Below are 25,981 nucleotides of genomic sequence, written 5' to 3'. Positions count from 1 at the left end.
TTAGCCGCCACTGTTAGTCGCTGCTGTTAGTCGCTGCTGTTAGCCGCCGCTGTTAGTCGCCGCTGTTAGCCGCCGCTGTTAGTCGCTGCTGTTAGTCGCTGCTGTTAGCCGCCGCTGTTAGTCGCCGCTGTTAGCCGCCACTGTTAGCCACTGCTGTTAGCAGTGTAACATGATGTACAGACAACTCACTGATCACTGAAGAAAACATTAAAATGTGATAATTCTCTTTCTGTGTTCAATACTTTGGTTTACTAATGACTTTCCCTTCAGCTGTACTTGTGTTTAGTGCTAATTAGCAAATGTTAGCATGCTAACATGCTAAACTAAGATGGTGAACATTATACCTGCTAAACATCATCATGTTAGCGTTCTGATGTTAGCATTTACTCCATTGATCTAGTGTTGCACTTCTATTAAGTAGTCGGACTTAAAACAGAATAATCAATAGAAACATTCAGTCTGCTGATCAGGTTTATTAAGAACATCTGTACAATCTAATGTGATCCAACACAACAGCTCTGATTTTAATTCTTTTATGAAGCTTCTACAGTTTCAGTTTTTGTTGACGTTGTCAGAAACTCTTTTAACATACAGAGGGACAAAATATCAGGAACACTTGATAATATAACGCTCCAACTACCACCTCAATAATACACATAAAGAAGAATCATCACATTTCTGACAATGTCAACAAAAACTAACCGTAGAAGCTTCATAAAAGTAGAATTTATGACGTATCTGTTGTATTGTATTAGATTAGACACATGCTTGCTGAGTGTATTATAACTTCCTGTGAAGCATCTGCAACAGCTGCATAAACAGTTAATAAATGATCGGAACACAGAAATGTGAAATAAGATATTTATATATTAATAAGATATTTATTAAAGCAGAACATTGATTCCGTTCAGACTTTTGAGAGACGGATTAAAAACAGAATCAACACCAGTAAAGGTGGAGATATCCTGACTTTTATTGTCTAGTTTGGGTCAAAATCCAAAAACAGTTGATCCTACATTTCCCATAATGCAACTGGAGAGTGTCTTTAAGACGCCACGTCCCTCAAGCTCCTTTTTACACTTGTTTGTCTGAGATAACCCTGATGACATCACTATGACGTCACCAGAGTCATTTTCATCGCTGTTTACAGTAAGAATCAGATTTAAACACGTTAAACTCTCCAGTGATCAAAACGAAACACAGATCAGGACTCACGCTGGACTCTTCAGCGTCCACGCAGAGGTGACGTTAAGCCGTCACATCGTCTCCGGGAGGAGGAGGAGGATGAGGAGGGGGGGGGGGGGTGTTAAGCCTCGACGTGTATTGTTCAACGGGACATGCTCAATTTATCATTAGTTGTGAGGGGAGAGAGAACGGATGAGTACACTTTCAATTTAGTTCCGCTGCTTTCTCCATTCATCACGCCGTTCTCATCATCCATCATTTCCTCCGGCTTACATCCACACAAAAAAACACACTTTCATAAGTTTAATGCAATTAATCTTCATGCTAAGATAATTTCATATTAATGAACCGTGACATTTATATGATTATTCATTTGATGAAGTTGTATCGAGGGGGGGTGGAGGTGGTGGTGGGGGGGTGGCTCTGTGTCGCCCACCAAGCATGAAAGTGAGAAGATTTCTATGTGTTTTTCTTTTGTATCGTCTCTCTGCGGAGGTTTATGTACATTTCCCAGAGAGCCGGTGACGGCAATGTCTTCTGTCTTCATACAACAAGCCCTGAGAAATTGGAAAAGTTGCAGCGATAGATAGGAGGTGACCTGGAAACAAAAGCAATCAAGGTGGAGGAGGGAGGATGTCGGGGAGCAGCAGCAGCAGCAGCAGCAGCAGCAGCAGCCGCCATCAGGGTGAAATTCAGCCGCTCTGTCAATAAAAGAAGAAATACCTTTTGAGGCACGAGGCCGAGGGCAAAGAGGAGTCTGCAATTTCACACCTTCATGTACCTCGCCGGAGGACATTTTTCATGTAACTCCACCTTTTACACTCAGTAAAGCACAATGAATTGTTGGGGGACGGGTTGTAGATGACGGCAGAAATGATTCCTCTCATAACAAACGAGAGGAGGCCAGAGAGGATTGGACGGAGGAGGTCAGCGGTTCTCCTCCTCGACGTCCAATCACCGCACGACTACATAATTATTTTCTACACTAAATAAACTGGAATTTAAACCACAAATGAATCAGTTCTCCACTTGAGGAACTTCAGACTCAATTGCAGCTCAATCAAAGCAGGGAGAGAGAAAAAAAAATCAATTCTGACCAATTATAGGCTGTTTCATTAGTGTATGCAGATCAGCTGCGTCCTCGGAGAAGCTCTGGTCTCATATTTCCCCCTTCTGGTCAGAGAGACTCACAGAGACTCGGTCAGGACAGAGAAACTATTTCATTTCCTCGTTTCTTCTGTGGTTTTGTAGAAGAGTCTCGCTGTAAAAGTTGCATGTTTGTGTTTGACATCGCTGAGCTGTAACCAGTCAGTCCTGGTTCTACTGGGACCAGTCGCAGCATCTCGTATCCTGTTAGAATCCAGCTGGTAGCAGAAACATCACCAGTAACAAAAACCTAAAACAAATCTTTATGACTGTTACACCACAGCTTTATCTCTCCAGTCTTATTTGTGTGTTTTATTCTTGTTTATCTTTAGATAATATCTTGCATAAATAAGATACAATCATGTCTAAACAGGATATCATCCATGAACATGATAATATCTTGTGTAAACATGAGTATATCCAATAAAATACCCTGGAAACTCGTGTTTACGATCATCACACACATATCAGCTCATCTCAGTGCTGAACTTTAATCACAGAAATATAGAATATATGATGCTGGATGACACACAGACATCAGAGAATCAAGGTTGTAGAAACTATTAGAGTCATCTTGCATCTTTAGGAACATCTGAGAACTTTAAGTCCAACAAAATACATAAAATAAAGATATTAAAATTAAAGTTCTCGCTAAAACATAACTGCTGGAGGTGGAGCTAGTTTACACTACTTTATATACAGTTAGCTAGTTTAGTCCAGTGGTTCCCAACCTAGGGGTCGGGGCCCTCCAAAGGGTCAGCAGATAAATCTGAGGGGTGGTGAGATGATTAATGGGAGAGGAAAGAAGAAAAAACAAAGTTCTGATACACAAATCTGTTTTCAGTTTTTGGACTTTTTCTCTAATCTTTGATTTTTGCTGAAATATTGGATCATTTGAACATTTATTGAAATGAAAGCATGTGAGAAGTTTAGAGGGAAAAATCACTATTTGGTGGAGCTGTTAACAACTCATAGACATGTGAAATGTGACCCCGACTACACACTGCTTTTTGTAAGACGTCAAAAGACAAAAAGGTTGGAAACCACTGGTTTCATCTTTAACAATGTGTTGTATTTTAAAAGCTTGTTATATTATCCATTGTGTCAAATCTTCATCTGAAAAGTAACTAAAGCTGTCAAATAAATGTAGTGGAGTAGAAAGTACAATATTTCCCTCTGAAATGTAGAAAGTAGCATCACATGGAAATACTCAAGTAAAGTACAAGTACCTCAACATTCATTCAGTTTATTATTTTTGCTTTAATCTTTGATTTTTTTTGTGAAACGTTGCATAAAAACTGAAATGAAAGCATCTGAGAAACAACTTAAAATATGGAAATATGTGACTAAACAGCTTTTTTTTATAAGAAGCCACAAGCTGAAAATGTTGAGGACCAAATATGTTAAAATATAAAAAATATTCAGCCAACATTTTAGATGTAAAATCCTGATGTGAAAAAGTATAAAACTCTTAAAACTGAATAAATGTTCTTCTGTGGTTTTGATCATCTGACACTAAACTGGAGCTGCGGCTGAAGAAGAAGAAGAAGAAGAAGAAGAAGAGGAGGAGGTTTCAGGAACGCTGTGAATATCGACAGCGAGCTTCATCCCTCCTCCTCCTCCCCCCCCCCCCCCCCCCCTCCCTCCCTCCCCGCCTGCCTGCCGGTATCGATCCTCCTCTCTGAGCTGTATTGTACCTCCTCAGCATCACATACATTACAGCAGCAGCACAGAATAGATGGCAGAACAATGTATTTAAAGGCATTACACTCTAACTAATGGCGAGTCTTAGAAAGAGAGAGCCTCAGTCATTAACCCTCGTGAGTGGTCGGTGGGGGGGGGGGCCCGCGGCTCGGTTCCCAGCACAGCCGGATTTAAAATGATGTCGTCTGTGGACTACATTCACTCGGATTCAATTTGGAAATGTATTCATATTTACTTAGTGTACCTGCATTGCATTTGTATAGATCACTGGAGGGTAAAAGTAAAATTGAGCAAATCGAATCAACATATTGAGACATATACGTGGTTGTATGGAGTCTACAGTCGGGGGGTCACTCCAATGCCTTTTATGATGTCCCTCTGAAATCTATCTGAATCACATTAAATTGGATATAAAGATGTGCAGACACATACATCACAGTAAATGGTGTGGCGGAGCATCGCTCGCCAAGAATCCCACCTCAACAATCGGGTTATAGAATCGGCTTTAGATCCTATTAATAATTCACAATCTTGTTAGGGGGAGAACAAACATTTCTGTTCAAGCAATTTGAAGTTGCGGGATTGTTATTATAGCCGGGTGCTTGAGGCGGCCTCGGCGTGAGAGAGAGAGACGGAGAGAGAGAGCCTGGCTTTGTGTGTGTGTGGAAGAATAACTCCATGCTATTTCACAGTCTCTGCTTTCTTTATTAAAGCACCGTCACAGTAAACATGTCTCGCTGTCTCCCGACTCAGCTGTGTGCAGCATTTCTTCTTCTTCTTCTTCTTCTTCTTCTTCTTCTTCTCTCATCCGCCGCCGCCTCCTCCATCGCACCTCAGGAGGAAACGTCTCCGGGTTTTCTTAGATTTATTGGCAGATTTCCTCTAAAAACTGACATAACAATGTTTTTAAAGGCTGCAATTAATGATATTTATAAACCGGAAACTATCTTTAAATGTCTTGTTTTGTCCAAAAACCAAAATATTTTCAGTTTACTGTCTGAGAATAAAAGAACCTGCTGCAGTAAAGGACATTTTAAATCATTAAGATGGTGAAACATTGTTAACATTGTTCAGTATTTATGTGTAGAAACAGCTGAATGACATCAGACTGTTTACAGGAGTCAGAACTGATACAGTTTAAAACACATAAACTGTTTGTATAATAAATAATATTCACTATAATTAAATCTGCACGTCACAACTTTACCTTCAGTCTGCATCAACAGTTAAAATGATTTATAGTTTTATTTGTTTGTGTCACATGTTTACAGTTTGTTTTATTGTTTTTTCTTCGTCTTCATGTTCAGATCTGATGTTTGAGTGAATTTCTGTCCAATGTTTGGTTTTTATTTTGTGAATATTTATGAATATTCATGTTTTATGTGTTTGTTGTTTATGACAGAATTAAATTTAAATTTAAAATATTGATGAGTGATGAAGATATAGATGCTGATGAATGTTCTGTTGATCACTCAGCAGGGTGTCATGTTTCTCTTCAGCTCAGAAAACTCACGTTTATAAAAGCAGCACGACTTTGTTCATTATTGAATTGTTAATCATTGTTGCATTTAAAACAAAACAGTTAATTATCAAATAATTCCATCAAACATCTGCAAGATTATTTAACACATTGCCATTTATTTGTGTCAGACTTCTGAAAACTTTCATTTTATTTATTAAATTTGTTGTTTTTATTGTAAATATTGATGATGAATTCTTGACAGTGAATCTATATTGATTAAAGATAAAAATGATGATTGACTGAAAGTTCTCTGCTTCAGTTTGTTTCTGTTGTTTTCATTCAACACATCAAACTTCACATATTTACATCAACTGAAAGTTTAATAATCTGAAATACATACAGATACAGTAAAATACAAAAAAATACAGTAAAATACAGTAAAATACAGAAAAAATACAGTAAAATACAGAAAAAATACAGAAAAACACAGTCAGACACAGTAAAATACAGTAAAAAATACAGTAAAAATACAGTAAAATACAGTAAAAATACAGTAAAATACAGTCAGACACAGTAAAATACAGTAAAATACAGTAAAATACAGTCATACTGAAGATGTGAAACCACAGTTTAAACTACTGGAACAAACTCTGAGGACATTTTGACATCATTTGTTTTCCTGTAGTGAGGTGGTTAATATTTATGTTTCAGCTGTAAATGTAGATAAATAAATAAGACAGTTTAGTGGTCGTTACAGTTTTTTACTGTTGTTTTGTCTCAATGTTCACGACAGTTTCAAAGTATAAAACTAAACACTTTAATCACAAAGGTTTTTACAGTGTAAAACACTGAACGTGATGTCGAGTCTTCAGAGGTTTGAATGTTTGTAAGTAAACAAACAGATGAAACATCGTCACTGACACAACGTCACCTGAACAACACAAACATCAGACACAAACACCGTGATGATTATTTAACACCTTTTAACGTCATAACTGTTTGAGTCCATCTGACTGTATTTCACATGTTAAATATTTGAGTTTTCATGAGTGTTTTATGAATAAAGTCAGACTGTTGTTGACGTCATCGTCTCTATTTAAAGAAATTACACATATTTAACCAATAAATGATGAACTTTCAGATATGAGCTGTTGTGTAAATAGTTTCTTCTGGACGCCGTTCATGTGATCTCCAGGCTGTTGTGATGAGGGTTCGTTTGTTTGACAGAATGATGTAATACTGACGGTTGTATTTATTTCCTACAGTGTTGCTGCGGCGATGAAGCTGCTGTCTGCAGATGTGTTGCCTCATCTCATGCAGATGTTTTCAGTTCTGTGTGTGTTTGACTCCAGCAGTTTGTGTTTCTGTAAAACAACCATGAAACTAAATGAATAATAAAATTAGCAAATTGTCTGGTCAGATGAGCTACGAGTGTCTGATCCAAATAAAAACCATTTTAACCTTTGACCCTCTGTTGAACTCAACTGATCCTCCATGTATTTGTGGGAATTTCAGTTTATTCTACAATTAAAATCTAAAACATGCTGGATAGTTTACAGTCTGAGTCTATTTATAGCCTCAGTATTTAGAAAATTAAGCAGTTTAAGGCCAATAAAGATTAAATATGTAAATAATTCAGCATCAGTTCATGAGGAGAAAGTTGTGACACTGAATCTAAATACTTTACATCAGCTGTTAACAACCTTTTTTAGCTTTGACGTCTTAAGATGAAGCTGTTTTTGACTCCTCTTCATCAGCTGAGACCAGTTCAACCAGTTTGATTTGTTTCTTTATTTTTTTAGAAATTTAAAGAGACAAAATGTCCCAAAAGTCCAGTTGAAAAAGAGACAAAAAATAAAATAAAAACACAGTTAATTAATTAATCCTGCATCATATTTCATGTCCAGTAAAGATATTTTCTATTTTTTACTTTCCTGCTATTTCTATTTTATTCATTTATTTTCTCGTCTTTTTTAAAATATATATATATTTTTAATTTATTCAATTTTAATTTTTTCAGATTTTTTTCCTTCCTTTTTTCATTTTTATTTCTTTATTGATTATTTTATTATTATTGTTATATTTGTCTCTTTTCTCTTTGGTGTTTCTTGTGTCTCCACAGACACGATCGCCTCAGTCTGCAGCCAGTTTTTTAGCTGTTTTTCTGTTTAATATTTGCAATATTTACATTGTGCAGATTCTAACTTTTTCTCCTATTATGAAAAATATGAAAAAAATCCTAATAATTGTGCATGAAGTTTGGTGTCTGGTGAGAAAATCCTGATAGTGACACATGTGTTAGAGGAGATGTGAACATGAGTGTGTGCAGATTATTATTATTATTATTATTATAATTATTATTTTAAATAAAGACACACAGAAGTAAAAGAGCAGTTCTACATAAAATACATTTGGTTTAAAACACATGTTGGTACATTAATACAGAACATTGAAGCGTCTGGTTGTCCTACGCTGCCTCCTGCTGGCGGAGAAACTCTCCTACAGCAACACGAGACCTTCAGACACATAAAAAGATTCACTTTGAGCTGCTTTAAAGACTTTGGACTGTCAGATTGTATAAAAACTGTAGATTAAGACTTTATAGATAAAACAGACAAATATAAGATTACAGCTTTCCAGACACATGGAATCCATCCAGGTCACATGTGATCTGGAGGGTGATGATGATGGTGATGATGATGATGGGACGGGATTGTCAGAGCAGAGAGAGATTGTCCGGTTTATTCCTCTTCTCTACTTTCACCGCTGGCTTTCAGAGAGCCGTTCTGTCCGACAATGATGCTGCTGTACATCTTCTGCTGCTCTTCTTTAAACGAATCCTTCACCTTCCCTCGCTTCAGCCCTCCGTCCCTGTTAGAGAGAAAACATATATATAACATCATATTTACACATAATGAGGACAGTATCGATACCAAAGTGTAGATTTACTCCATAACATGTGAAAGTTCTTCATTCAAACTGTAGCTTCAGTAGAAGAAACACAGCCAACAACATGTATTTAAAGTATTAAAGCTGTGAGCAGTGTTGGTCGGGACCTCGCACTCTGGCCCGTCGGGATCAGATCATTTTGCTTTTTAAAAATGAGGGAATGTTTCTTACAAGTGTGGTGTGCTTTTATTTTGAAAGTTTTGATTGACATGTGTACTGTCAGGTGTGGAGAGACAATAAGTAGCTGCAGCTGGACACAGAAAAATACTCATATATTTGAATGGAGAGTGTGAGTGAACCCACACCTTTTTGATCATTTACTGCTTCCACATAGTTTTAGATACAGACTTCATTTGAACTTTAAATGAGTCACGAGACTTTGACCTTTCAGGGCTTATCAAATCCAAACCGTTCGTGTTATTACAAAGTTTTTAACAACTTTTTTCAGCACAGTGTGATAAGTCATGTATCAAAGTTTGAAGCCGATACCATTAACGCCCTCGGAGGAGATAGCGTTTGTTCAGGGTCCAAAATCAGAGCAAAGTCTTACTTTGAAAGGCTAATTGCGGACTTCCTGTTGGATTTAGGTCAGGGGTGTCAGACCTATGATTTGTAGGTCTTGATGAGATGAATAATTGAGTTTTGGTTTGATCTCTCTACGACATTCCTACGGGCCGTGGAAGCCATTTTAGTTACATAGGTGGCGCTAGAGAGCACATTTTTGGCACTTTAGGGGTTCATTTTTACATTTTATCAAATTTTACACCAGACCTGATGTGCATGCCATTCTGTGAGTTTTTGAGCATGTTTAGGGGGTCAAATTTAGGGCTTAAGTGGCATAATAATAAAGAAAGAAACAAACAAACAAACACACGAAAAACAATAGGGTCCTCGCCCTTAGGCAGAGGACTACTGTTTTAGGGTAGGCTCGGTCCCTAATTAAAGGTTAAACTACTGCAGAACAGCTTCTCTCACTGTGTTATATTATTATATATTACTATATATGACATTACTGTATTATTAAAGAGGAGTTTCACTGCTGTAAATTGGAGGATTTCTTAAAACGACTGCATCACTTCCATTGTAAGGTCATTATGAAGGGATCTTCTAATGGTCAGTATGAACATCATTTGAGCTCCTGACTGTTTGAAGAACAGTGAACTGGTCCTTTAAGTATTTGAGTAAATGTTCTTGTGAGTGAGGTGTCAGTGATCGGAGGGTTCGTCTTCCTCACCAGGCCAGGTCCAGCAGTCCTCCCTGATGAGCGATGGCAGATTTCACTCTGTTGGCAAACTGAGCGGCGTCTTCACCGTCCTGCTCCGACACACAAACACAGAGTTCATTATGTTACTGGAACACAGTGACATCAGACTGGGACCATTTAAACCAGACACACAGTATTTAGATATTTATATTCCAGATATAGATAATCAGCTGTTTTTATTGTGAACTGTGCAACACTTTGATTAGTAAAAACATATTGATTTGGTAAATATGGATGAAGACAGAGTTGTCTGTTCACATGTGAAACATATAAATGAGCCGAGAAAAGCTCTTCATGGAGATAATCTGTAGAGATGTGACAGTTCTTTATGTGAACTGCGGCTGTCTGTGAGTGTTTCTGACTCTCAGCTCTGATGTTAAACTGTTTAAACCAACGCAAACGTTTTCACATCACAGACGATGAACAACAACTCGAGTCCTGCAGGTAAAACATGAGACTCATGTAGCCGTTATATCAAGTTAGTGCGGGGCGACCGCTCTGCAGGTGCGCTTGATTTGACTGTAACTGCAGCAACCGGGTGGAGATAAGACTCCTGAATTTGCACCCAAAATGCTGACAAAACTTTCATTTATAATTTCCACTGCAGCCTCCGTGATGATCGACCAGGACAGAGACAGAAAAAAGGCTCATGAAGAAGAGTTAAAGCACCAAATAATCATCACTGATAAAAAACTGAATACAGAATGAAACAGATGAAGAGCAGCAGGAGTTAACAGATAATTAGAATTAAAATAACTTCTCTTTCAAATCAAACATCTCAAGATATGAGTGGAAAGTTTAGTTCTTGCAGCTGCATTTATAACCTTGTTTTTCGACTCAAACGTATCTTAACCAGTCATGTGATGCTACTGGGACCAGTACAGAAAACCACAGATGAACATTTAAAGTCTGTGTAAAGCAACAATAAATACGTCTTCTGAGTTTGACACCACAGAGAAGTGTGTTATTAACAACCCTGCCAAGTTTTAATGATTTAAAACAAAATCACCAAGTATATAAAATTAGGCTTCAAAATCGCTCAACTGTCAATCAAAATACCATCTACTACGACCTGAAGAATGGAGCCAGATCCAGAATCCACTTCTGAGCCAGAGGACACTGACCCACCTGAGAACCAACCTGCTTCCTCTCAGTCTGCAGCACAGCGGTCATTTCTTCCTCCCGTTTATGTTTAGCATAAGCTAACGTTAGCCGCATAAAGCATAAAATAACATCCTGGAACTCACATTATAGACACGACCGCTGACCAGACCTGGTCCAGACATGGACCTGGTTTTGACTTAAGTCTTGTTCCAGGTGCTTGTGTTCATGTGTTACTGGAAGATGCAGGTTTTGTAAAATAGTGGCATCACGTAATCCAGAGAAATCCAACAGGAAATGAAAATAAAAAGATTTCACTCTTGCTTTGTGACCATGTTATATTTGTCTGTTTAACATCTGTGTCATTACATCATATCTGCAGTTTGTTTATGTTGAATGATCTTCAGATATGAGCGATATGAGATATATCTGACCGTCTACCTGTAAGGTCATGGGAGGGAGGTACCACACGTTGACCACGATGGCCCAGCTGGTCATCATCCGCAGCAGGTAGCTCACCATGTTGTACTTGGCGCTGTTCCAGAAGGCGTCGCCGAAGCGCGGATCATACTGACACACAGAGACACGAACATTCATATCATTAAAGTCTGTTAACTAACTGCAAAACAACAGTAGAGAGAATAAGACACACTGAGTGCAGGCAGCAGAACTATGATCAATAAATAACATTTATTGATCAGATTCTTGCTGATTTTAGTTTTTATTGATGACATCTCCTCCAGCGCCTCTTTCAGGACACACTTCACACTTTTCTCCTCACTACTGGTAAAGCTCTGTATCGTGTTGGGAATAATAAACGAGACAAAAACCATCTCAGCTCCGTGTTGAGACCTGAGTCAGCTGCTCTCACTGATGTGGACCATGAGAAGCAGTTGAAAGGTCTAAAAAAAAAAGCTGGTAAGTGGCCTTTGAGTGTGTGAGAAGAGAATGTTAGTAAGACAAAGAGGAAAATAAATGAATTACTACAATGTTTTTAAAAGTTTATGGAGGATAGTGAGTGTAGTTGACTTGAATGTAAACTAATAAATAATTAATCACTGCAGTCAGCTGACGTGCAGGAAGTTCTGGTGATGAAGAGTTTGTGTTGTTTCTTCTTTCTACCTTGATTGCGACCGGATATATCGTCCCTCCGATTTCAAAGCTTCCCTTCTTGAACATCATGACTGAAGTGTTGTTGATGCAGGTTCCTGTTAGAAAGAGACGACACCGTGAAACCACCATCACCACCATCATCATCATCATCATCCTCACATCACGAGCTGCGGCTGACACTGACCTTCAGGAAATATCAGGATGGGAAGTTTGGTCTTGGCTGCGACGTGAGCTCTGAGCCTGCAGAGAGGAACATGTGGTCACGTCATGCAGACAGAAACTTTAATGTTTGACCTTGTCGTGGTCGGATCCTGGATCCTCAGCTAGAGAGCGTTCTGCGGTGAATGTTTGATGTTTAAGAGAACAGCTGAGAGTGAGTCATCACATGTGGTCTCCTCAAACAGTCTCTTAACCACGATGACTCGTTGAAAACAAGACTGACTCAGTGTTTCTACAGAGAAGTTGAAGCTTTTTGAATGAGTCAGTTGGAGCAGCTAGCTTATACTTTAACATACTTCAGGCTTCAGGCGTGAAGCTGCTGGTTGGTCAGAACTCTCTTGGATAATTAATCCATCACAGTTTTTATTCTTCTTCTACTGAAGGATGTTTCTGATGTTGAGATGTTGTTGATGAATATTTGAAATGTCACGTTTAAAAGCTGCCAGCAACACAAAAACCAGAGCAGATCAAATCAAACTACTTAGAAAATATAGCCCTTTAATATACTGCAGCTGTACATAATCAATGCTGCTCATCAGCTTCTAATATGATTTTAATATGTTCATATAATATAATATAATATAATATAATAAAATAAAATATAATAAAATAAAATAAAATAAAATATAATATAATAAAATATAATAAAATATAATATAATATAATATAATAAAATAAAATAAAAGAAAAGAAAATATAAAAATAAAATACAATATAATATAATATAATATACTATAATATACTATAATAAAATATAATAAAATAAAACATAATATAATATAATATAATATAATATAATATAATATAATATAATATAATATAACATAACACTTGATTGATCACTGGTAGGATATCAGTTTAAAGACCTCCTGCACTCAATAACGTTTGTTTTTCTTCTTCTTCTTCTTTCAGTTTCACTTTTCTAAAGTTTCTCTGAGCTCATTAAAAATCAGGTCTTTATGGGTCTATGAGCAGGATTTATGACATCACAACTAGCACGGAGCCAATCGTGGTCCAGTATTCAACTTTTACACCAGTGTGATGTGGAAACTTGAAGCCTCCAGAACACAAACACTGAGAACTTTACAGTGAAGGAGGAACGTCTGGTGTTTAGAGATGAACAATATTTACAGATTCACAGATTCTGGATTTTAATGAGGGAGAAGCAGGAGACATTTTAATGATTTTAAACTGGTAGTTATATTTTCTTTGTTGAGAAACTACATCAGTGTGTGAAGGTCAGTCAGGTTGCTCCTGTTATTTCCTCTCTGAAGTTTCTGTTCTTTGTCTGCAGGAAACAGCAGCCACTGATATTTCCTGCAGGTTCTCCTCCTGCTGATGTTTCTCTTTGTCTCACCTGCTGGTCACAGCGTGGCGGTCTTTCATCTCCGACCTCTCGAACCAAACATGAGGACACGACCTCACCATCGACCTCTGAATGACCCCCATCAGTCCTCCGTGGATCTGACCCACCTGTAGAGCACAGAGCAGTACTCACATACTTTACTGCAGTAAAAGTACATAAGTATTATGAGCTTGATGTAGTTAAAGTATTGCAGTAAAAGTACATAAGTATTATGAGCTTGATGTAGTTAAAGTATTGCAGTAAAAGTACATAAGTATTATGAGCTTGATGTAGTTAAAGTATTGCAGTAAAAGTACATAAGTATTATGAGCTTGATGTAGTTAAAGTATTGCAGTAAAAGTAGTGGTTTGGTCCCTCTGACTGATATATTATTATATATGACATCATTAGATTATTAATAGTGAAGCATCAGTGTTAGAGCAGCATGTTACTGTTGTAGCTGCTGGAGGTGGAGCTAGTTTACACTACTTTATATACAGTTAGCTAGTTTAGTCCAGTGGTTCCCAACCTAGGGGTCGGGCCCCTCCAAAGGGTCAGCAGATAAATCTGAGGGGTGGTGAGATGATTAATGGGAGAGGAAAGAAGAAAAAACAAAGTTCTGATACACAAATCTGTTTTCAGTTTTTGGACTTTTTCTCTAATCTTTGATTTTTGCTGAAATATTGGATCATTTGAACATTTATTGAAATGAAAGCATGTGAGAAGTTTAGAGGGAAAAATCACTATTTGGTGGAGCTGTTAACAACTCATAGACATGTGAAATGTGACCCCGACTACACACTGCTTTTTGTAAGACGTCAAAAGACAAAAAGGTTGGAAACCACTGGTTTCATCTTTAACAATGTGTTGTATTTTAAAAGCTTGTTATATTATCCATTGTGTCAAATCTTCATCTGAAAAGTAACTAAAGCTGTCAAATAAATGTAGTGGAGTAGAAAGTACAATATTTCCATGACACTCACCATGGCGTAGCAGCCGTCGTTGGCCAGAATCACCACGTCGATCGGTGTTGTGTGATTGGCGACACATATTCCTCCTTTCTGTGGTTTATTTTGTCTGTAGGAATAAGAGGAAGACACACACATGTGTGTGATGTTGCTTTGTCAGCAGCTGCTGATGTGTGAACTCTGATAATGTGATTGCGGCCGTAGCTGCGTGTGTGACACGTGCAGCTGAGACTGACTTGTTGTGGTAATGGACGGTGGCCGACAGTCCTCTGGCACAGATCCTGTAGCAGGTCAGATGAACCAGCTCGCTCAGCCAGTTCTTCGCACTGAAACACAGGAAGTACACAAAGTTTCACCTGCATCATCATAAAAATGCCACGTTAGAGCCAAAACCTTGAATCAGAGCTGCAAGAATTAGTCAGTTGACAGAAATTAATCTAAAAAATACTAAATATTGTCTGGTTCCAGCTTCTTAAATGTGAATATTTTCTGGTTTCTTTAGTTCTCTATGACAGTAAAATGAATATATTTGGGTTGTAGAGACATTTTAGATTGTATCTTGAGTTTTGCCCTTACGAAAACCACATGTGCCCTGAATGTATCACATGTGAAACGTCCGAAAAACCACACGTGCCCTGAATGTATCACATGTGAAACGTCCGAAAAACAACATGTGCCCTGAATGTATCACATGTGAAACGTCCGAAAAACCACATGTGCCCTGAATGTATCGCATGTGAAACGTCCCAAAACCACATGTGCCCTGAACGTATCGCATGTGAAACGTCCCAAAACCACATGTGCCCTGAATGTATCGCATGTGAAATGTCCGAAAAACCACGTGCCCTGAATGTATCGCATGTGAAACGTCCGAAAAACCACGTGCCCTGAACGTATCACATGTGAAACGTCCCAAAACAACATGTGCCCTGAATGTATCGCATGTGAAACGTCCAAAAAACCACATGTGCCCTGAATGTATCGCATGTGAAACGTCCGAAAAACCACGTGCCCTGAATGTATCGCATGTGAAACAGCACTTCACATGTGAAACAGTCACATGTGCTTTTTTGTACGGGTGGTAACCGGTGATCGGCATTTTTTTTTACTATTTTCAGACAATTTAAAGACCAAACAACTAATCGATTAATCAAGAACGTAATCGTTAGAGTAATCAAAGTCTGAATGTGTTTCTGTGTTTTGTTGTCGTACCTGCTCTCAGGCAGAAATCCCACCAGAGTCGTTCCAATCACGAGCCACGACAGGCCGATGATGGCCAGAGTGATCCTGCAGCAGAGAGGAAGAACGTGTTAATTACGGCGTCTCGTGTTCGTAGATACGTTCGTCATTTCTGTCAGAACTAGTAAACATGTGAGATCTGTGAACACGGCGACATGAAGCATGCTGGGTGCTGGATAGTATCTGTGAGGACGTGAGCGTCTGCGTCGCGTCACACCGACCTGAGCGGGAAGAGGACGCAGTAGCGTACGAAGACGCCCAGCACCCAGATGACGGTGAGGCGGAGGCTGATGTAGCGGAAGTTCTGGTTGGTTCGGGTCAGCAGGTTCCAGGAGGCCAGCTCCTCGGAGGAGAAGCGCTGGGTCACCTGGTCGTCCACGATGCTCTCCATACCTTTCTTGTAGAAGAAGAAGGCGTCGCTCAGACAAAACTTCCCCCCCGCCAGGGAGCGAGAACGCCGCAGCTGCCCCATCTCCTCCTCCATGGAGCCCCCCGCTCGCTCAATGATCCCTGGAAACAAACACAAACCTGGAGGTCAGAGACGGACTACAGAGCAGACATGTGACTGCGTATAGAACCAATCACAGCGTTTGATTACAATAACCTCAGGGTAGAAAACCACGGCGACACGTACGTACAGCAGGGCGAAGAACTACTCAGATATGATCTCTACTGACTGCTGTGTATGAAGAGTAGAGGAGGGTTCAGGCTGCTGGGATCGGTCGGATCACTGAGTTTAACTGTATGTCTTTAAACGTTACAGTTACGGCTGTAAATAACAACAGAAATAAACAAGTTTGCACAGTTCAAACCCACCGTCAGCTGTTCACCTGATTGTTGTTGTTGTTGTTGTTGTTGTTGTTGTGACGTCACGGTGATTCAGTCGATATGATCGACGATTAGTGACAAGAAACGTTTGTGAAAAGGTGTTATATTTTTTTGTCATTATTTTGTTTTTAATTTATATATATTTTCATTTTTTTCTAATTTTGTTACTATTAATATTATTTTTTATTGTAAATTACACTATAAACTGTGTTTTGTCTGTTTATTTGAGTGTTTGTTTTGTTGTTTTGTTCATTTTAAAGGTGCAGTGTGTTTATCGGCGTCTAGCAGGACGGACTGATTTAATGAAAATATTGAAATAACGACTTATGAATTGATAATAATTTAGATTTTTGAGCAATTATCTTTTTTTTGGATCTATTCTGGTTAATGAGATGATGATGATGATGATGATGATGATCAGCTGTGACAGGAGGAAGAGGCGGGACAGACGTTACCTCAGCAAACAGGTATCATTACAGTCTTTGACGTCACGTTCGTTAAGCAACGTTTTCATGTTGTTGTTTTATAATAAATCAATCAAAACGAAGGAAACAATATCTGCGACTCGTTGAAGTGATTCAGCCTCAACATTCATTTTACCGTCATGTATGATGAAGAAAAAAGTGAAAATCATCACATTTAGAAACAACTGAAACTATGAAACGATTATCAAACTAGATGCTGATTAATTATCTTTTGATTGACTAATTGATTAATTGATTAATTGTTGCAGCTCTAATGATATTTTGCTCTCATTTATCTAAAGTCTTTTCTTCAAACTTTCTAAATTATATGAATGTTGCTGTAAAGGTTTAAGATGAATCAGCACTTTTGTCTTTATTTACACTTTAAATTGATATTTTTGGATAGTTTGATGTTATACAGACGTTGCTGCAACGTTTTAAAGGTTTATGATTCATTCTGTTCTGATCTTTAGTTTGATGTTTCGTTCATCAGTTGAACAAACTTATTTTAACTTTCAGTGTTTTTATCTGTAGTTTTAAGCTTCAACATTCTGTTTAACGTATAAATACTGTTTGTTGTATTTTGTTTTATGTTGGACTGAATCTGTGTTTTTGTTGGTATGTTTGTTTGTTTTTTAGGTTTATATGTGGAGATGAATGTTATGTATTTATTGTTTTTGCTGATATCAGCTGATAATATCATCCTGAGTGATTTATTGGGTTTAATACACATAAACAATAAATAAACTGTGTAATAAATGAAAATATTCTCTCTTATTTACAATCTGCAGCGTCACACGTCAGCTGAGCAGAAAACACTTAAGCAGATTGTGTTGCGTAACGTCAGACATGTGACTCATTAACTAACAACTAAAAGCAACAGGAATCAGGAGGTCGTTGACCTCTCAGCAATGTTTTAACCCTTTCACTCACACTTTCACCTCATCATCATCGTCATCTTAAACTGCTCCGTCTGCAGATATTCATTCAGCTCTGAAGCTTTATGATGTTTCATATTCAAACCTGAGAGACAATTTATTTTACAGATGCTCTAATTTTATAGTCATTTCCTGGAAATTTGCAGGTATTTAACGGTTAATTTTTACAGACAAGTGTAAAGAGTGTTCAGTTGGTTTAGTTGTGTAGACTCTGTATTTACTCTGGTTTTGTGTTTACTTCATATCAGAACAACAAGTTGTTTCTTAAGACTCATGAAGACATTTCCTGTATGTTTCCAAATCACATGAGAAATGTCCTGAAAATTACACAACAGCTACTGTTAGACAATTAGTAAGAAAGCTTCTGATGCTGTAATATTATTAAGAACTTTTGCAAATGTATGAACCCAAATATAATATAATACTATAATAATATCAACTGAACCAACTAAACACTTTTTTCCAGTTTTTTCTTGTAATTTGCAGCAACGTGTCTGTAAATGAATCATTAAATTCCTGCAAATTACCCACAAAAACACGTTATTTTTATTGTAGTTGCAACATATACAGTTGATTTTCACACAAAATGAATCTGCAACTATTCTGATAATCAATCAATTGTTAGTTATTTTAAAAAAAAAAAAAGCTTCTGTGATGATTTGATGCTTTTCTCTGTTTGATATGATTATAAACTGAATATCTTTGAAACTATGATGGAATCAAGAGAAATAATCTTCAGATTAATTAATAAACATTAGATCATTATTTTGATAATACAATAATCATTTTTTTAAGCATAAATGTCGAACATTTGTTGGTTTCAGCTTCTCAGATGTGATGATTTGTCATAATTTACTGAGTATTTTTGTGTTTTTGGGCTGTTTGACAGACAAAAACAAGACTTTTGTCAAGTTTTTACTACTTTCTGACATTTTATGAACAAAACAATTTATTGATTAACTGAGAAAATAATCAGCAGAATAATTGATCAATATAAACATTAGTAGCAGTAGATTAGAAATAATCTAGATTATTTAAAAAAGGCGCCAGCAGGATTGTGTGTCAGTAGTTCACTGGGGCTACTGGTCTGACTGGTTTTCTGTGCTGACGGTAGTTTGTTTTATTGGTACATAAACACAGTTTTAACAGGAAGGGACGTTATTTAAGGAGGGAACAGACTTCCTAAGAAACGGGACATTCTTTAGCGTCACGTTGGATATTTTAATGTCGTTAAATGCAGCATTTTTCCCACGTTACACTGTTTTAACCCAAACCACAGGAAGGACTGGTCTATCACCTGGAAGCACAAACGTTCCTCCATTTGAAACTATTTGAATTTGATCACGTGATCTCGCACAATCAATACTAATGCACACGCGTACCAACAGACGCTGCCTTTAATAAAACGAAGCCACGTCTAAATTAATTAATTACACTCTAAGTTTTGTTCTGAAGCATGAAAATAGAAGAAGAAGGTAGAAACACGCAGAAATCATCATTTAAACCCTCGTGCGAGGCTGAAGCTGAGCGCCGGGTCACGTTCAGGTCACGTGACTTGATTGTTTCATTGTTCTTTGTGTTTATCTCAAAGTTTTTGCTTTTTAGTGATTCTGTGTGTATCAGAAAGCACACATTGTTTATTTTCATTGATTTAATGTGTCAGTTTCAAGTCATTTTTGTAAATTCACAACTTTTCACAGGAAACTGAATTAAATGCTTATTATAAGTAATATATATTTATAATACTATAAACTTTTTCAGACTTGTCAGATGCTTGTTTGGGATCAACTGACTCTGATCCAGATCTCTGCCGACAGATTTGACATTTAAAATAAAGTTGTGTGAGTGTGACCCGAGTTTCAACAACAGTTTGCCGTGTTGACACAGCGTGAGGCTGCTGCGTGCTGAAGGGTCAGACATGTGCTGATGTTGCACGCGGCGGTGAGCACACACACTCACTGTTTCACTGTTTCACAGTCAACTCTGTGTTACGCAACCTGCCGTTGCATCATCAGCCTGAGACACAGCACCCCGACATCAGAGGCTGAAACTGACCAATGGGGAGCCCCCATACTCACACACACACACACACACACACACTCACATACATGGCGTCACATGATCTGTGTCTGCAGCTGAAACAAATCCCTCATACAGCAGGACACAATGTACTGAGAGCACAAACAAGGAAGTTCAGCTGCTGCTTCCAGCTCATGAAGACTCAGGATGAGAATAAAAACCTGCACAGAAATATGTAAATAAATAACCGCCCTGATGATTAGTAACTGTTTGAACACTGGGCTGCTTTTACCAGCAGCTCCAGGCTACACTAGTAGGAGTCGAGTTGCATTGTGGGTAATGTAGGCGTCAAGGTTTTGACAGAGAAGAAGAAGGTGTAGAATAAAAACGATGATGATGATGATGATGATATCTCCGTCCGTCATGAGTCTGATGATGAAAGGAGTCTTTCTGCTTAATGAATACTGAGCTTATTAACTTCCAGATGTGACGGATCCACATTAAACACGGTTTCTCTGTCGACGTCATGATTGAATGACTGCTGCAACTAATGATTTTTTCCTCTATGAATTGATTAGTTGTTTGGTGAGAAACGTTTCCCAAAGTCCAACATGACGTCCACAAATGTCTTGTTTTGACCACAACTCAGAGATGTTCAGTTTACTGTCACAGAGACAAAAGAAACCAGAAAATATTCACATTTAAGAAGCTGAATCAGAGAATTTAGTATTTTTTCTTAAAAAAAAAAAGACTCAAAACGAGCACTGCTGTCAGATTATCAGCAGAAACTCTGAGTCCAGAGAGGAAAAGTTGTATCCAACAACAGTCAGTCATCAGATGAACATGAAAGCTGTTTTTTCTTGCTGTAATCATTCCTCCTGTTCATACTGACCATTAGAAGATCCCTTCATAATGACCTTACAATGGAAGTGATGGAGGACAAAAATGTATTTAAAAGTTGATCTGAAGCTAATACGAAGCTTCAGCGTCCAAATGAGTCAAATCCAGTAGATATCTTTCAACGTTACAGTCTTTTTAGTGCCAAAGTTCCTCTTTTTTGTTACTATACTTCCACCTGCAGCTCAACAGGGAAACACAAAGACTGTAAATGTGTCAGATATCCACTTGATATGACTCAGACTGATGAAGCTGAGACTTTTAAATGAAGGAGATCTTTTAATATCCAGTATAAACAGCGTTCAGTTACATTAAGTCTCTTCTAGTTTGGCTTGAATAGAAGCTGTTCTCACAACAGTCACATCACCAGAGATCAGATATGAATCCTATCTAAGACCACACATGCAAGTAGCCCAGATCTGATATCAGAGGAAACCAGAAACATGATAAAACAGCCACTATATTCAGTTTACCATCATGTATGATAAAGAAAAGCAGTAAATGATCACATTTGAGAAGCTGAAACCTCTTAATTTTGGACACATTTGCTTATAAAAATGAGTAAAACAACTATTTAACTGTCAAAGCTGTAGAACATTTCCTCCACCAGTGAGTTAATATGAACAGACTCACCATTGGGCAGAGGAACCGGCACACTGGGCTGCTCCTGCCGTCCTCTCTGGATCCGTATGGTGGCCCACTATAAAGAGAGTTATTTTCAGATGACCTCTGACACGATGCGGCACACGATTGCCTCACTGCTCACAGATGTGAAGTAAGAAGTGAAAGAGTTCTGCTAAAAGGACAAACTGTCGCTGTGTGTGTGTGTGTGTGTGTGTGTGTGTGTCGGTTACCTCCAGGATCTTGACCAGGATCTGGATGTAGACGCCGGTGACGCCCAGCGAGAGACCGAACATGGCGGGCAGCATGATGAGGAACAACACCACAAACATCCACACCTGGAAAACACCTGCAGCCACACACCACAGGTCCTCCATCGCTGCTCTACAAGCTCAGGATCACGTCATCGTCTGCGAAACAGCAGAGTCAACGTCATCCAGACTGACATATCTCCACATTTTTAACCTTTTCACATGTAATTTAATGCAGCTGTTTAGGTTTAGGCACAAAGACCACTTGGCTAGGGTTAGAGAAACATCATGGTTTTGGGTTAAAACACTAAAATGTGGTAAAAAACGTCCAGTTGTTGGTCTGGAACTGCTGCAGTCTAACCATCCACTAACACGCCGCCTCCTAATAAGCCAAAAATCACCTTATAAAATGAAAGGAAGTCGTATTATATGACGTCACGTCTCTGGGGAGGACTGACGTGTCACCTGCACGCAGTCTGAAGATGTAAAGTTTTATTTGTACACAGATTGAAGACAACAGGCCGAAACTAACGATCCTTACTGACTAATAAGCTGATTATTTTCTCAATGGATTCGTTTTTTTGGTGATGAAATTTCAAAAAATTGTGAAAAAATTATAATTTATAATGTAATGTGTGACGCCACTCAGCCTTGCAGCCAGTCTTTCCCAGTGGTCACTCGCGGTATTGCAGCAAAAAATCACCCCTGCAGCCCAAAAAGCATTTTCCCCCCATAAACCACCATTGTAAAAGAGACGCCCGTAAAACTGTTGACAGGACGCCTCGAACTGCAAACAACGTCAATTATGATTCTCTCTATTATGAACTTTTGATCCATGAAAGTTTTATGTTTGTAAAACTTTCCTCAAGCCGAGAAAAGCGATTTAAAAATCTGTGACGTCATCACAATGTAAAGTCTATGGGCTGAACGGGAGCTTGTGGGCGGGGCCAGTGGGGGAAACACTACTCTGTATATTCAGTGGGCCGCACAACGCGGAAGCTAGAAACTTTTTTTGGCGTATGCACCAGGCGAGCAGTTCCTAGAGGACTGAATGGGCGCCATTTTTAGTCCTGTATCCTGCTCTTATAATACATCCATGCTTGAGTGGCGCATGAAGCCAAAAAAGCCATTTTCTGAAAACATACTGAGCGTGCTCCATGGGCCCAATGCATCCATGGAGCATGCTCAGTAGAGACTTCCGTCGACCGAGATGGCTAACTTCCGGTTTAGCCCTCCGGCTAACTTGAATGAGGATAAAATGAGTCATTCCAGGGGGGTTGTGTTACACTCAAAATGTATCTGCTGACTCACAGACGTCTCTTTCACAGTGTAAGTCTACAGGAACAAGTCTTTTTGGGTCCAGTAGCATCACGTGACGTTGTAATGACACAGTTTGGTCACAAGTTAAAGTGGCCTCAACGCCCAGCGCTGTTCCTGGAGGCTTGAATATAACGACATACCTGCAAGACTCAAACATCAGAGAGATAAATAGTCTGAGTCCTGCTATCAGCGCCGTCAGCTGGAGAGTCGATCACACTGGACGGTAGAGGAGGAGACGCAGAGACGCTGATACGTCTGTTTAAACAGGAGTTTAATGACTTTACTGTGTTTAACAGCAGCTGAGAGTCAGAAACACTCTGCGTCGCTGCTGTCCTCCACCTCCATCATCTCACACTGATTCATTTTGAAAGAGTAACAGCCAATGAGGAAACTACAACACAGCCAGCTGACCAATCGTGTAACTTCATCACTCACTAACAGTTACTCTGTAACTGGTCTGTTGCCGCTCCAGCCAATCAGAATCTCTCGGCTCCAACCAGATATGTTTCTGGCCACAAGCCAAAGAGAAAGAAGCTTTAATAAAGTCGTAAAGCTGAGTGAGCTAATAACTGAGGAAGTAAAGATTTAGTTATGAAGCACTGAACACAAAACGTTACTACCTGCATCACATTAAAAACATCTAACAAGCATGTTAGTAACAACTAGATATATTTAGTGACGTCTGTATTTTAAGATTATTTCATTTATAGTAACTTAAATCTTCATCTGAGATGTAACTAACTGTCAGATAAATGTGGAGTAAAAAGAAATAACTCAAGTAAACTAAAGTACATTTACTGAATAACTGTAACTTGTACATTAATTGTGTGATTTATTTGATTCTCCTCTTCAGTGAACTGACAGCTGCTGTTACTGTACAGCAGAGTGGACACAACTAACTGAATAATCGATTGACGGAAAATTAATCTGCAACTATTTTAGTAATTGATTGAACTGTTGAACTGTTTTATGTCTTTTTTTTCCTTTTTTTTAGCATAAATACCAAACATTCATTGTTTCCAGCTTGAAGGTTTCCTGCGCCTCTTTGATATTTTCTTGGACACTGAATATATTTGTCTGTTAAAACAAGGAACAAAACAAAAAGACTTTATGGAAACTGTGATGTTCATTTTTCACTATTTTCTGACATTAACCGAGTAAATAATCAGTAAACAGTAATTAATCAGTAATGAAGGTATCGTTATAGTTTACAGGTGTTACGTACTAAACATATAATTATCTTATAAACGATGTTTTATTTCTGTTAAAACACATATAAAGTAGTTGAAAGTACCTCAATCACAACTACCTACGTTAACATGCTGCTTATATGTAAATGTATTAATAATAATATAATGACATGTTATTTATTTAACATTTGAAGACTGAAAGAAGCCACTTTGCATAAAGAATATTTACTTTTCTGATACTTTAAGCACATTTTGCTGATAATTCCAACTGAAGACTGTGAATGTAGGATGTTTACTTGTGCTAACGTTTTTATAACTGTTGTATTTCTACTGTTATTTATCTAAGTCAGTTAAAGAAGTATTACAGTAACGTTAACATACTTTAACATGTACTTCACATTCCTGCTCTGCGTTACTGAGGAGGAATTCCAGCTGCACCGTTAGTCGAAGTCAGACTCCTGGTTTTAGCGAAACTAAACTACACTAAAAAAAAAAACAGAATAACAGCGACATAAACAACAACAAACACGGATATTTTGTTAGAATAAATACCTGAGAAGTCGTTGAAACCGTCACAGCTGCGCTAAATGTCCCGAAGCACAAAGAAACTACAGGATCTGAGATCCCGACGTGAAGCAGGAGTCAGAACGCCCCTGCGACTGTATGGAGTCACGTTAGGGTCAAAATTATTCGACCAAAAAAACCTCCCAAGCGTCAAATAAAAACGTGTGGTCTTAAAACGAGAGTGTTTCTCATCTGTTTTTTTCATTGTATACAAGAATGTTCTGGAGTAAAATAAATAAATAAATAAAAAAAAATGTGTGATGTAATGCTATATTTTAATCAAGATAAGATTGAAAATAACATACATACAACTATGTATTATTTTTGGAAAGTTCCACATTCATAAGGAAAAAATCTCCAAGAGGCAAGTCAACTTTCCTGCACTTTATTAATGAATTTAAACAATATAGCACCATTTTATCTGATGTTATAAAAAAAACAAAACGCTGTTAAGACCTTTAAGTAATTAAATGAATATAAAATGCTGCATATAACACAAATTCTGGCAATGTAAAATATAAGCATTTTTTGTTTGTTTTTGTCTTCTTTTTTTCATTTTGTTTTCTATTTTCTATGTATCTGTTTGTACCTCTGTATGTGAACATGTGTACAATAAGTGGAAAAAAAAGCATCAAACAAATAAAAAAAAAAAATTTAAAGATTTTTTTTTACTTACTTTTGAGACATTATAAACAACCCAAAAATATCACAGGACATTACATTTGTCTCCCAGTTTCTCCTGTCCACCGTTCATCTCAATTACAATAATAATTTTATATTCAAGACCTGCACATCAAGATCAACATTACAGAAAAGAACAGATATCATAAAAAGACAAAAAAAGGGAATCAGTGAAATTAAATTTGTGTCACAATAATAGACTAAAAACTCCCCAGCATCATACAAATATATATATATATATTGAAAGTTAATAAAAATACATTGAAAGTAAAACATTCATTTTTTCAGTTTCAACTCAGAATTTTTCAGTTTCAGGTCTTTTTTTTTTTTTTTTTTTTTTAATTCTCCTCTGCACTATCACAATTTTATATTCAAGACCTACACATCAAGATCAACATTACACAAAATGAACAATTATCATAAAAAGAAAAAAAAGGGAATAAAAAGCAAAAAAGGGAAGCAGGTGGGTCCCCATTAGCCCATTACCTTAGAGAGATGAGTCAACTGTGAAAA

The 25,981-nt window shown here is 37.8% G+C and overlaps 1 protein-coding gene across 2 annotated transcripts; it reads right to left on the bottom strand.

The window, feature by feature from the left end:
* Nucleotides 1–7,880: 7,880 nt before the first annotated feature.
* gpat3 (glycerol-3-phosphate acyltransferase 3) lies at nt 7,881–24,891 on the bottom strand. Of its 2 annotated transcripts, XR_006092553.1 has the most exons (14): nt 24,776–24,891; nt 21,696–21,872; nt 21,475–21,541; nt 15,917–16,205; nt 15,669–15,743; nt 14,693–14,782; nt 14,472–14,565; nt 13,501–13,616; nt 12,109–12,164; nt 11,934–12,019; nt 11,253–11,381; nt 9,681–9,760; nt 8,128–8,368; nt 7,881–8,013 (listed from the first exon to the last, which is right to left on the bottom strand). XR_006092553.1 is itself a non-coding variant. In XM_042394923.1 (13 exons), exons 2-13 carry the CDS (start codon nt 21,837–21,839, stop codon nt 8,239–8,241), a joined length of 1,356 nt encoding a protein of 451 aa, XP_042250857.1. In that variant the 5' UTR covers nt 21,840–21,872; nt 24,776–24,891; the 3' UTR covers nt 7,881–8,238. The 2 variants fall into 2 exon arrangements, 1 of the variants encoding a protein (XP_042250857.1); XM_042394923.1 differs by having other exon boundaries at nt 7,881–8,368.
* Nucleotides 24,892–25,981: the final 1,090 nt, after the last annotated feature.

The sequence above is a fragment of the Thunnus maccoyii genome, chromosome 19 (assembly GCF_910596095.1).
Source record: "Thunnus maccoyii chromosome 19, fThuMac1.1, whole genome shotgun sequence".
In the NCBI taxonomy this organism is placed as follows: domain Eukaryota; kingdom Metazoa; phylum Chordata; class Actinopteri; order Scombriformes; family Scombridae; genus Thunnus; species Thunnus maccoyii.
This window is presented reverse-complemented; position numbering and strand designations above follow the sequence as displayed.